Raw genomic sequence first — 13221 nt, forward strand, 5'->3', positions numbered from 1 at the left:
GACGTCATGGAGTAGCCGGAAGCTGAGGGTGGAGGCGGCCAATGAGAGTGCGGAGGGGACCGGAAGCGGGCGCGGGAAACCGGAAGCGGGTGTAGGAAGGCGGAAGCGGGCTCAGGGCAGCGCCATGGCGACGTTCCGGGAGCTGGGGCTGGCGCCGTGGCTGGCGGAGCAGGCCCGGCAGGTGGGGCTGAGCCGGCCCACGGCCGTGCAGGCGGCCTGCATCCCGCCCGTGCTGCAGGGTGAGCGCGGGGCCGCGCCGGGACCCCCCGATCCCTCCCCATAATCCTCCATAATCTCTCCCAATCCCCCCATAGTCCTCCTCTAATCCTCCCCGGGCCTTCCAACCCCTCCCCACAGTTCTTCCCGCCCCCCCCCAGCCTTCCCCATCCCCTCTAAGCCCTCCTCGGTCCCCCCAGGCTCCCCTAACCTTCCCCAGTCCCTCCAGTCTTCCCTTAATCTCCCCTAATCCCGCCCCCCCCCCAGTGTTCCCCAAATCTTCCCTCAATCCCGCCCAGAACCTCTCAGTCCACCTCTATTTCCTGCAATCCCCTCAGGTCCCCTCAATCTCCCCCAGTCCTCTCCAGTCCCCTCAATCCCTCCTAATCCCCCTCGGTCACCCCAATCTTCACTAATCTTCCTCTGTCTCCCTCAATCTCCCCCAGACTCCCCTGGTCCCCTCAAGCTCCCTTAGTCCCTCATGATCCCCAGTGGTTACCCTGATTTCCCTTAATCTACCCCAATTCCCCTCAATTTCCCCCAATCTTCCCTCAATCCACCCCAATACCTCCCAGTCCACCCTTATCTCTCACAATCCCCCCCAGGTCCCCTCAGTCTCCCCCAGTCCTCCCCAGTCCCCTCAATCCCTTCCAATTCCTCTTGGTCACCTTAATCCCCCTCAGTCCCCTCAATTTCCCCCAGTCATCTTCCCCCAGCCCCCCCCTCCCGTTCCCCTCCTCACTTTTCTCTGTCTCTCTCCCCCAGGCCGCGACTGCCTGGGCTGCGCCAAGACGGGCAGTGGCAAGACTGCAGCCTTCGTGCTGCCCGTGCTGCAGCAGCTCTCCGAGGACCCCTACGGCATCTTCTGCCTCGTGCTGACACCCACCAGGTACGGAGGGACCCCGGGAGGCCCCCGCCTGGCCCCGGTGTCCCCGTGTCTCCCTCCTCAGCTCTCTCCTCCCCCGCAGGGAGCTGGCGTACCAGATCGCCGAGCAATTCCGCGTGCTGGGGAAGCCGCTCGGCCTCAAGGACTGCGTGGTGGTGGGCGGCCTCGGTGAGTGACCCTCCTCTGCCCTCCGGCCCCGATGGGGTTGGGGAGGGAAAGAGCCAAACATCCGTCGTGGTTCCTTCCCGCTGGGGTGGCGTTAGCAGCACCTGAGGGGGTGGAAGTGAGAGAGATGTTTTCTAGGCTTGTAAACCAAAAATTTTTAGGGTCAGTGCTCGGTTAACGCATTGTGACCGTGTGCTTCTTGCTGCAGACATGGTGGCCCAGGCCCTGGAGCTCTCCCGCAAACCCCACGTGGTCATCGCCACGCCCGGCAGGCTGGCCGATCACCTCCGCAGCTCCAACACGTTCAGCCTGAAAAAACTGAAGTTCTTGGTAGGGCCCCTTTGCTCGCCTCTTTTCTCCTCTTTTAAAACCTTCTGGCTGCGTAGGGATGAGTGCAGGGGTGACCTCGTTTGTTTTCGGCCGAGCCTAGGTTCTGGATGAAGCCGACCGGTTGTTCGAGCAGGGCTGCGCTGACTTCACAGCCGACCTGGAGGTGATCCTGGAGGCTGTTCCAGCACGCAGGCAGACGCTGCTGTTCAGCGCCACGCTGACCGCCACGCTGTCCGAGCTGAAGAGCCTGGCCATGAACAAACCCTTCTTCTGGGAGGCTGAGTCTGAGTACGTCTACACCTGTTCTGCTGAGCATTTGACACCAAATCCTGTTTATTTTCTGTTGTTTCGTCTCCTTGCTGTCTCTTTTGTCCCTCCTGTTCCCTTTTCTCTTGTCCAATCTATCTTTTTTGGTGCTTTGCCCTCCCAACAGGGTGCGGACGGTGGAGGAGCTGGACCAGCGTTACCTGCTCGTACCCGAAGCAGTCAAGGACGCCTACCTCGTCCATTTAATCCAGACCTTCCAGGACGAGCACGAGGACTGGTCTGTTATCATCTTCACCAAAACCTGCAAGTGAGTGGAGTCTTTTCCTAGCGCTTCCTTTTACAAACAAGACACATTTTCCTGGTTTTAGTTCAGATCCCAAATTCCCGCTGCGTTGCTGTCAGCCTACGGTGGTTTTTGCTTCCTTGGCTTGTACAGAAATTTGGTAGAACTTTCTTTTGAGCAGCCTGGGCTGAAGGGCCGCCCAGAAATGCAGCACTTTAGAGGGTTGAGCTGCTCCCCTGCCCTGCATCTGCTTTTCCTCTTGCTGATGGTACTGGAAAAGGGGTGGGGAAGGTCGCGCTGCCAGTCCTCCTGCCACCTCCAGGTGGCTCAGGCTGCGGGGGCTTGAGGTGCACTGCTGGTGGCGTTCCCTGAGTACAAATGGGAATCCAGGCGTCCTCTGGGGGTGAGCTGGTTTGGAATGGGTGTCTTGTGCCCCTCCTCTGTCAGGGTGCTTCAGTAACTGACTGCATCGTGGTAATTGTGCTGCAAGGGTTTCTAGAGGATCCCTGGTTTTGTCCTCATCTGACAGCTTTGTGTTTGCCCGATATATTCTGATTTATTTTTTTCTCTCAAGGGAATGCCAAATCTTGAACATGATGCTTAGGAAGTTCAAGTTTCCTTCCGTAGCTCTGCATTCCATGATGAAACAGGTGGGTGACTGGACAGAGCTGGGGGGAGGATGCTTCTAGGAGCGTCCCCGAGCCAAACGCCTGTCCAGGTCAGCTCCCGTGGATTGCAGCCTCCCTAACCCAGACTTCTCCCTTTACAGCGGCAGCGGTTTGCAGCTTTAGCAAAGTTCAAGTCCAGCATCTTTAAGATTCTTATCGCTACAGATCTTGCTGCCAGGTAAGAGAAAACTGCAGTCCGTGGTGCCAAAGGCCTTGACTTTGCTCTCTAAGCATGAGAATGATGTATTTTTATATATGTTAACGGGGTGTTTCTCAACTTCTGTTCTGTCTCCCTGTGTTCTAGAGGCTTGGACATTCCCACAGTGCAAGTTGTCATTAACCACAACACTCCAGGCCTGCCCAAAATCTACATTCACCGTGTCGGCCGGACAGCTCGTGCAGGTGAGCGGGGAAAACCGTGTGCTGCTCGCAGCAGGGCGGTGCTGCAGGTGGCTAAATCTGGGATCCCAGTGCTCAGGAGCCTTCAGAACTGCTGCAGTGCGATCTTTTCAGCCAGTGCCAGATTTATTCAGATCTCTGGCTCAGCATCCTGCCTTCAGATTGCAAGGATGGCTCCCCTTGACTTGTGTCTGCTCTGCACCAATACCTGACTGCTTTCTCAGAGCAAACAAGGACTCTCTGAGCATCCTGTCACCATAATGTGCTGGGTTGGCTTGTGGATGGATGGAATTTGGCACGGGTTAGGCTTCCCTTCCCTCTGCTTGTCAGGCCTCATATATCACTGCTTTTATTGTGCAGGTCGGAACGGAATGGCCATTACAATGGTGACACAGTATGACATCCATCTCGTACACGCTATCGAGGAGGAAATCAGTAAGTGGGGAGCATGAATGCTGCTATAATTTAGGGTTATATATGGTCTTTCGTGCCTGTGGTACTTGCAGCCCTGATTTTATCAGGCATGGTTCAGAACAGCAGTATAAAAATGGTTTCCCTTTCCTGTGGCCATGGCTTGGAAAAGAGTTGGAGCACTTGAACCTCCATCAGCTTTGATTCTGCTGTTGAGCTGCCAGGCACGAGCATGCTTGTCCAGGCCTGGACAAGTTTGTCTTCCTGTTATTTCTAGTGGAGTAGAAAAGGTGGAAATTTACTCTCTAGCCTTTTTGTTAAAGCAGCCAGCTTCTTCCTTACATCCCCACTACTGTGTATGCTGAGCGGGGTGAAAAGAGTAAGTTGCTTTGCGTAGGTTCAGACTTCATCTTTTTGTAGGAAACAGACCCAATAAATGCAACATCTACTGTGGGGAATTCCAGGCAGAGGGGAGGGTGCAATCTGTTGTTGTAGGCCTGCAGAAGTGAGAGTGTTGATAACACATGACAACAATTCCACTCTTGGTCAGTGGAACTCTGTAATTGTGGTTTTGTGTGTTTGTGTTTCTTTGTTTTGTGTTTTTTTTTTTTGTTTTACTTTTTTAACATGTTGAGAATCTGCCTCTGGATTTTGTAACCAACCACGATATGTAAACATCTTGCCCTGCTTTAGAAATGAAGCTGCAGGAGTTCTCTGTGGAGGAGCGGTTTGTGCTCGACATCCTCACCCACGTGAACGTCACCAGGAGGGAGTGTGAAATAGTGAGTGTGCAAATGTGACACCCTTTGTTCAGAGGACAGAAAATCTGGGGCATAGCCAGATTTGTTGTGCTCTAACGTTAGCCTCTGGATATGCAGCTTTTCTCTTGAGCGCATAATTAAGAATTTCTGTTCCTTGTTCCTAGTGGAAGCACTTCAATACATGTCATGGTGGTGGAGGGCTGGTTTTAGATATTTTCCCCAAGTTTGCTCTGTTATTGCACATTTCTGCAGCATTTTTGTGCTGCTGAGCGTTGGGGCTGGAGACTGGCACTGTGTGGAAGAAAGGCTGCGAGCTGCCAAACGTGTGAATGCTGAGGCTCTGCTGATTTTTTTGGAGCAGGGCTGCTTTCCTCTGTGTCAGACTTGGTGCTCAGTGACTGATTGCCCTGCTGTATTTCTGCTTTGACAGGAACTGGAGTGCATGGATTTTGATGAGAAGAAAGAAATAAATAAGCGGAAACAAATGATCCTTGAAGGGAAGGTGAGAGTTGCTGCTGTACGAACTACTTTAATCAGCAGCTGGTATAATGCCACTGACGTGGAAGAGAAATGACAGTTCCTCCCGCGCTGCTGTGCTGTGTCAGCCTCGCCCCTGCCTCAGAGTGGAGTTTATCTTAAAGGGTGCTCTTAAAAAAGTGCTCTGGGGTGGTGTCTGATTCCTGCAGCCCGCTCTGTCAGGGGTTAGAAAGCAGAGTGGGCATCTGGGAAAGGCAAGGGGCTGGCGCTGTCCCTCAGCACATCGTTAGTGTGCTCGTATTTGCTGTTGCAGGATCCAGATCTGGAGGCAAAAAGGAAAGCGGAGCTGGACAAGATCAAGAAGAAAAACAAGAAATTCCGTGACAAGGTCCAGCAGACACTGCAGGAGCAAAAGCAGCTGCAGATGAAGAGGAAACTGCAGAAGAGAATGGAGCGGAAGAACAGACTGCAAGCTAAGGAGGAGAAATAACATCCTTTGGACTGACACGTTCCCGTTCATGGGGAGCACGGGAGCCAGGCTGGCTGGCTCAGACTGCCCTAACGTTGCTGCTCCTTTCAGAATACTGGGATCTAAGGGTATTTAATATGGACAATTCTGACCCAAAATCAGTGTTGGAGAGTATGGGAAAGGGGGGTGGGGGGGAGAAGGGACGCTTTGATAAACCATCCCTGTTACCAGGACCTTTCCTGACAGGCTGGATCTGTCTCCTGAAGAATGTCTTTCAAGAGCATGTTTCCTTCCTCCTGCAAAGGAGAGGCCAGGCCTGAATTCTTGGTGACGTGAAGGGAAATAAAAATCCTCCCTCTCTCCCCTTCATTCAGTCGTTGCTCTTTCCCTTTCAAGGGCTGGTGCTTGCCACTCACACTTGTTTATATCAACAGATTCTCCCCTGAGCCAGGGTCTAAAAATAATGTGACGAGATGACTTCAGCCCCTGCCTGTGCCATAGTCCAGGGTTTTCCGAGAGGAAAATTCCTGGAACACATGGGGAGGTTGTACTGCGGTCCTGGGACTGCCTTGTGATAATTCTGCTTTGTTGGTTTAGTGGCACTCTTGCCTCTGATTTTCTGCCTCAGCTCAAACTACAGCCCAGCTCAACCATGGGGACAGCAAAGTCCTGGGGTTCTCTCAGTGACCTGGCCTGCTGGGGGCTTCTGTTTTTGCAGACGATCAGTTAAAAGCTCTGTTTGGGTTTCATCGTCTGTGCCTTCTTTATTATTCAGAGCTTCCTCTGCCTCGGGACTGCAGAACTGTTATTTCTGTCCTCTGGCTTACAAAAATAGTTCCTATGGTCAGCACCCAAATAAATATTTTTGCAACAAGTGCCTGGATGTTTGACCTTCTCCAAGGTGTGGGGGTGTTGTGGGGGAACAGCACCTTCTGTGGGTAAACAGCTGGGAGATAAAAATCAGTTTTATATCAAGAAATAGAGCAGGACTGAGTTTCTTGTGGGTGTTACAGTCCTCAGCCCTTTCTTGCAACCTGAGCCCAGCTCCTTTCCTGGGAGTGTGCGGTCCCTAGGGTGCCTTTGCCTGACTCAGGTGTGGTCTATGCACAAAAAAATTATGTTTTCCTTAGGAAAACCCCTGCAGCCACGCACAGCACGGCCTCAGGGTGCATTTAGGCCACGCAGGAACGCAGCACTGAAGGGCTGGGGAGGTGCACGTCCCTCTGGCTGCCTGGTGGCAGCTGTGGGATGAGAGGGGTGCGGTACGCTGGGGTTTAGGAGATGCCAGATCCGTATTCCTCGCTTTGTCCCCTTGGGTGCCCTCCAGGAAGGAAAAAGGACTCAGAGCCTGCCTGGTAGCACAGCTCGCTGTCACCGCTGGCAGCTGCTGCAGCAGCAGCAAATAAGTTTGTACCAGACCAATGCTTTCTGAATACTAAATGCTTCTACAGCCCCTTGCATGCTAATTTGTGGAGCAAGCCTGTGAGCTGCTGATTAAAGAGACATCCTCTCTGGGACAGGCTGCTCTCGCCTTCCCGGGGAAGGTGCTGATACCGCCTTGGAGTGTCAGATGTTTCCCCCCTTCTCTCACAGACACTTCTTAACCTGCTGTCTGAAGTCTCTTTGCTTCAGCCTGGTGGGGGTTTCTCTGTTCGTCTCCTTCCAGCACAATGTGACGCGTGGGGTTTGATCAAGGCTCTTGTCTTAAAGCTTTATTCAAAATTCCTTTTAATACGTCCCGTGTCTTCCTTGAGCAGCCTCTCTGAAGGTAGGGCACGTGCTGGCAAGAGGAGCTGTGTAGTGCTGCCTGGATGTGCTTGTTCCACATAGTGCTGGGAGTGGCTGAACAGAAAAAGGCTGCTGTGTTGGTTGGGATGTAAGAAGATGCCTTAAACTCCCCAGATCAGGAATTTGCATCTTGCCCAGAGCCCAGGATATTGGGGGACACTTCTGTACCTGCTGCCCTCCACGTAGGATATTCCATTGTGGGATTTCTAAGCACTGCCACAAGCCTTTGGAATCCCCCGGGAATACAAGAACTTGCTCCTCATCACACACTGGATCGTGTCTTGAATTGCTGCCCTCCTTTGTGAGCAGATCCACGGGCCAGACCCCGAGCAGGCACTCACACACATCCCTGTAGGTGCTGTGCAGGAACCAGCCCGAGCATGGCTGCCTTTCTGTGCCCTGCTGTCTGAGCACAGCTGCAGCCTACTCGCCGCGTGCCTTCCACATGCTCTGCACATTCTGCTCCCTCCCCTCCTTCAGACCGAGCTCCCCAGCTCAGGGAGGGTTTCCCTGGCTGGGTTGCTATGGAAACTCCTCAATTCAGCATCTCGGAGCTGCCTTCTCCCTCACCCGGACTACTTACGGGTGCTGAACGCGGTGCTGGGGCGGAGGCCGTGTCGGTGTGCGTGTGAAGGTCGGTCCTGTACCTCTGCCAGCCCTCCTCATCCTCCTGGCCTGGCCAGGTGTGAAAACACCTCCTTACTCTGCTCAGCAAGAGCTTGCACCTCCAGCTCCCACCTTGGGGGGCAATTCTGTCCGGCCCTTATGCTGTAGGCACACCTCAAGGCTGTTGCACGTGTGCTTTAGGAAGTGTCTGCCTGTTCCTGGAGCATTTCTCTCACCTCTGTCCCTCTGGGGGAGGACAGGGCTGAGGAGCACTTCCCAGAAGTTTTGCAGGGAGAAGGGCGATGCTGTCACCTCTAAAGAGCAAAGCTAGGAGACCCCTAGGTGAGATACAGATTATTTGGTAAATCCTCCGTGCTGGCAGTTCTGTCCAACGGGGAAAAGTGGAAGTGGGGACAGCTTCAGGGACGTGGTGGTCACCTTCAGGAGCTGGCACTCCCCTCACATATAAATAGATACTGAATGAGGCAGGAAAGCTCTGGATTTCTGTGGTAAAGAAAAAGCAGCTGCAATGAGAGAGTCTTTGGTCCAGGCTCTTGATTTATCTCTGCTGAGACAGCAGAGCTGCATTGGAGCTTGTGTTCCAGCTCTGCTGCTGCTGGCTGCAGGTGCAGCCGTTTCCAACTCCCCACCCAGCAAAACTCCTCTCTGGCCAGAGACCTGCCAGCTTCCTGATGTCAGCTTTGTCCTGTCTGCTACCCAGGGGTGGCGTTGTCCTGGTGCTGCAAGGCTCAGCTCGGGCGCTCCTGGTTCTCTGAGCTGTCCTGACATCTCACCGCTTCAACCTGCGCTGTGTCAGCCGCTGCTTTACCTCTGGACGCGCTTTGTGAACTCAAGCTCGGTTGTTTTGAAAGCCTTAAAAAGCTGCTTAACATGCTTTCCTACCAGGACCAACCTTTTTTTCACCCAAGCCCTTAACCTGGGGTGGTTTGTGAGGAGCCCTGGGGTGGCCCTGCTGCCGGGTCAGCCAGTAGATGGCAGCTGCTGTGCTCTGGACGCACTCGCTGCTGGCTTTGGTCCTTGTTCAGAGGGAAACACAGCACAAGGCCTCTTGGCTGGGGATCCTAAAGATTTAGCTTGAGAAAAGAGGGATGCAAAGTGTGGGGACAGGACTGCCCTGTGGCTGAGCCCTGCCCTTATGGCATGCAGGCCTGATGCTGTGACCACCAAGCTGCGGTGGTTTCCCTTTACAGAGAGCAGAGCAGGACTGATCCGGTGTGCCTGCAATGCTCTGTTGGAGCTTTGGCTTCTTCTCCGTTCCAGGGCTCTCCTCCGAGCTCCTTGCAGTCGCTTTGTTGAACTCCCACCTTCCTTGCTGCACCTCTTGCCTCTTCCCTGCTAGCTCCTGCTGATTAAACAAACTCCTCGTGCGTGGCACACCCTCATCCAGGGCTTGACTGCAGCTGCCTGGACACGTGTCTTCACTGGGTGAAGTACGGGTATGACCTGCCTGACACTGTCACAGCTCCCCCATTTCCTCTCTGCCGGCATCGGGACTCCAAAAATGGGATGGAGGGAGGGAATACCAGGGTTTTATTTTATTATTATTATTATTTTTTCCTTCTGTGCTGTGAAAACCTCCCTGCTGGCTCTGTTTAATTCATACTTGCCTCTTGCTCCCTGCAGCAGCTGTCTCCTGGGAGCGCATACCTGCGTGACTTGCTTTGGATTCCTGTCACCTCTGGGAAGGGATAGCAGTCGTCAAGGAGCAGGAGCCCCTGCTCCGGCTTTGAAGAGAAGCTGCGAGCACAGCACTAGCCTGCTGGAGTGCTCATTCCCACCCCTTCAGCTCTGCTCACTGCCTCAAGTGATGTGTGCGAGCACCGCATGGGTAGAGATGAGAGCTAATACTGCCGTACGCTTGCAAAGCAAACCATAGGTCAGCCTTGCGATCCTTCCCTTTCTACATACCGAGGCCTGAGCGTAATTACACTCCTGTTACAGCATATGGAACGTCCCCATGTCATTCCTGCATTCCCAAACCCAAACATCATAAGCTGTGCTGCTCCCGTTCTGAGACCACAGGAAAGGTGGCATCGATGACACCAAACTGTAGGCTCAGACACTGTTTTCATCTGCCCATAACAAGGTCAGGACTTTAATATCACCAACCAGTAAGGCTTGAGTGAAATGATTTTTCTCCCACACGCCTTTTGCTGTCTGTCGCCTGCCGGGATTTGAAACCCCGTTAGCCCAGCATTGGTGGAAACAGAAGGCAGAGCCTGGATACAACATCCTCTCTCACTGTTCTACCAGCCTGTGGGAAAAATAAGCTAGCAACGGGGTGAGGAGCTAGTGCTGAGGCAGAGAGGCTGCCCTGTTCTCCTAGTGCGTCACAGGCAAGTGATGCACAGGACGGGGTGCTTAAGGGGTGATAATTCACATTTGTGGCAGTGTCTGCAAATCCCAGAGACCTACAGTGGAGACAACCCCTGGCACAGTTGGACAGCAGCATCTGAAGAACTTGAATTTGGTCCCTTTGATTCTCGCTTCCCAGGGCTGTGCTCAGCAGTGCCCTGGAGCTCAGTGACCGACAGCGGCGCTTTGGCTGCGAGCTGGCTGGAGCATGAACATTACTCCTTTAGGTTACCTGGTGCTGGAGCTACCACATCTCACGTCTGGAGTATTACTCTTATCTCAAGTGTCTCCTTTCCAGCATTATTCCAGCTGCTGCTTTTTTTTTTTTTTTGGTAGGGTGGAGGGAAGCTCACGGAGGAGGTAGGACCTTGTGCAGAGATGATTAGTGCTGTAGCTCATGTTCTTTTCCCTTGGAGCAGAAACTGCTTTTACACACCACAATCTAATAACAATAATAATTATAAATTACTCTGGGAAAGGGGGCTGTGAACCTCACTGGTGTTCGGGGCTTTATTACGTGTTCATGGCCATTTTCCAAAACTCACATTTAATTGCCTTCTCTGGTGCACGCGGAAATTATCTTCCAGCGTGTGCGTGTGTGTGTGTGGAGGGGGGGGGGGGGGGGGGGTTACACTTACAGAGTTCACTTGCCTGTGCTGTCAAGTGTAAACAGACCATTTCTGAACTAAAAATAACCCATCCTCTGAGTAACAGACCAGATGATCTCTGCAGCCCAGATGCAGGGAGCCCAAAACGGTTAGGCCACCTATTCTTCATTATTGGTGCTATTTAATTACCAATTCCCCTGAGTTTGATCCTCTGGCAGTTTCAGATAAAGTGCCTAGCTGCTTTCCCTTCATCAGGAGCTTGCTTTGGTGTGTTCTTACAAACATGTGGACATCAAAGTCAATCTGCTCAGTAGCTTTGCTGCAAGGCCGCCTAACAACACAACACACATTGCTAGGGGAGCTCTACAGTGGCAGTCTGGGAGGAAAAAATATTTTACCTCTGGTTTAAAATCCCTCAGACAGGGTATTACCAGTCCCGTCTGTGCTAGCCTTTTCCGCTCTTGGCTCTCCAGGCTATGTAGATGCTAGTAATTGGGGTCTAACAGCCCTGCAGGGAGGGTGATTATTGACTTAGGAGGAGGAATCAAAGCCTAGAGAGCCGAGGGAGTTTGCAGGATGAGCCAGTGGCAGAGCTGGTGGTGGCTGGCACCCTGACTGCCAGGCCTGTTGTAGATCTGGACTGGATTTGCATTCCTGTTCAGCCCGGGAGGCTTGTATTGGCATCTGTCAGATGGAGTTTGCATTAGACACATCCTTTTTCTGAGGCTCTATTATTGGCATGTCCTGTAATAGCAAAGCTTCATTTCCTCTTGCTGAGCTGGTCAGAAGGGGCTCGCCTCAAGTCCAGATTCAGAGCTCAGCCCTCGTCGCTGCTCCTCTGAGCCTTGTGCCAGCAGGGAAAGGTTGCAAGATTTCTTGTTTGTTCATCCTCATCTTACACGTGAACCATTTCCCCTCTGTTCTCTTTATTAATGTTCTGTCTAGGTTTTCTATAAATAATTAAGAACCTCATTTGCCAAAAGAATTAGGTCTCTCAAGGTACCTGCAATCAGTAGATTTTTTCCTCCAGCAAGGAAGCCGCTGCTATTTAGCTGCTGACAGTAATTGTTATTGTGAGGCAGAAGCAAACATAAAACTGCAGCCTTGCCCTTCAACACTCAACGCTGGCTTTTGTACTGTGGTATTTTCTTCTGTTGAAACAGGAGAAGCAGAAACAGGGAAGGGGTGAGAGGTGGGAAGGGCATGGTGGGGGTGTGTTAAGGGTGATGCTGCTCTGAAACACAAATTGAGACCTTTTTAAATGGTCACTAGAAGGGGACAGGTGGAATTAGTGCTTTTCGGCTGTATCATCGACAGTAGGGTTGTCTCTTTGCTAACCACGGATTTAGGGCATTCGTGGAAATAGCTGGTGATGAATGGGTTTTCATTAGTTTAGAAGAGGGAAGGCTGCAAAGGAAAGTGCCTCGCAGAGCCATCCATCACGCTGCTCTGCAATGCCTCGATAGAAGACTTTTAACAAATGCTGAGCACAGGACGGATCTCATCAAACAGCCACTATTCAGATTGTTCTGGCGAAGAGGAGAATTGCAGCTAGTACCCGTGGGGGAGAATGTAAAGGAAAACGGCCTCTGCTCCTGGCTCCTGACAATGGAAGAGCAAGGGAGCACAGTATGGGCTGTGCCTAGATGAGAGCAAGGTGCAGCGAATGCATGCAAAGTGCCGCTGGCCTCGAGGTGTGCTGTGTGCAAGGAAACCATGTCCAGCATCCTGCCGAGCTGAGGGCAGCAGGGCAGGTCCCAGGGCAAAGTTTCCAGAGGCACTTTGTTCACAGCGAACAGGCTGCCCAGAAAGTTTAGTGAAAAGGGTGCGTTTGTTCCTGCTGCAGGAGTGCTGATTTCACAAGAGGACGGTGGCTGAATTTGCACTTAGAATGACCGAGGGCAATGCTTCCTCCACTACACACAAAGAATACTTTCAGGGTGTTTGTTGTACCTCCTCAGGACACCAAATATTAGGCTGCTGAGTCTTAAAGGGAGGCACTGTTTAGGATGCCTGTATGATCAGCGCATAAAACCCTGTTCTTAGTAGTACGTATATGTCCCATCCATAATTTGGGCTCAGCAGCACTCTCAATGCTGATTTCACACAGTATTAATGACAAGAGGAAAGAGCTGGGGGCTGCTTCCACAGGCACCCTGTGTCTCATACAGGACACAGGGATATGCAGCAGCCTGGAACTTGGGCTTTTTCACAGCATTGTGTCTTTTCCATGGCATTTTCAAACAGTCTAGCTCCTGGCTGACAGCCTGACAAGAAGACACTGAACACTGTGGAACAAGGAGAGCTTCCTGCATGAAGGCAGTGGAAGATTAACTCTGATTCCTTACGTTTGTGACTTGTCGTGTGACTTTTAGACCTTCTTGCACTCAGCTTAGGTTGTCAGTGTGTTGACTCTGAGCCTTCCCCTAGCTTTTTGGGAACAGCTCGAGCGTAGCCTCCCTCAGAGAGCTGCCTCAGCCAGGCACGGCACCCGCTGGCCTGGTCAGCCCC

At 52.4% G+C, this 13221-nt stretch overlaps 1 protein-coding gene across 1 annotated transcript; it reads left to right on the forward strand.

The window, feature by feature from the left end:
* The first annotated feature begins 100 nt into the window (after window positions 1-100).
* Window positions 101-6561, forward strand: DDX49 (DEAD-box helicase 49). Its single transcript, XM_082780338.1, has 13 exons — window positions 101-239; window positions 982-1105; window positions 1185-1270; window positions 1476-1597; window positions 1698-1885; window positions 2031-2171; window positions 2722-2797; window positions 2917-2993; window positions 3120-3217; window positions 3575-3649; window positions 4319-4407; window positions 4817-4888; window positions 5177-6561. The coding sequence occupies exons 1-13, from the start codon at window positions 125-127 to the stop codon at window positions 5351-5353; spliced, it is 1440 nt and encodes a 479-aa protein (XP_082636464.1). The 5' UTR covers window positions 101-124; the 3' UTR covers window positions 5354-6561.
* The last annotated feature ends 6660 nt before the right edge of the window (window positions 6562-13221 follow it).

The sequence above is a fragment of the Aythya marila genome (genome assembly GCF_965140915.1).
Source record: "Aythya marila genome assembly, chromosome: 27".
NCBI classification, from domain to species: Eukaryota; Metazoa; Chordata; class Aves; order Anseriformes; family Anatidae; genus Aythya; species Aythya marila.

What these genes read in the sequence shown, in the direction of transcription:
- DDX49 (XM_082780338.1), top strand. Translation starts at nt 125, where the DNA reads ATGGCGACGTTCCGGGAGCTGGGGCTGGCGCCGTGGCTGGCGGAGCAG. An exon ending in CGTGGTGGTGGGCGGCCTCG is followed by an intron (nt 1,271 to 1,475) that starts GTGAGTGACCCT and finishes TTCTTGCTGCAG; the next exon opens with ACATGGTGGCCCAGGCCCTG. An exon ending in GCTACAGATCTTGCTGCCAG is followed by an intron (nt 2,994 to 3,119) that starts GTAAGAGAAAAC and finishes CCTGTGTTCTAG; the next exon opens with AGGCTTGGACATTCCCACAG.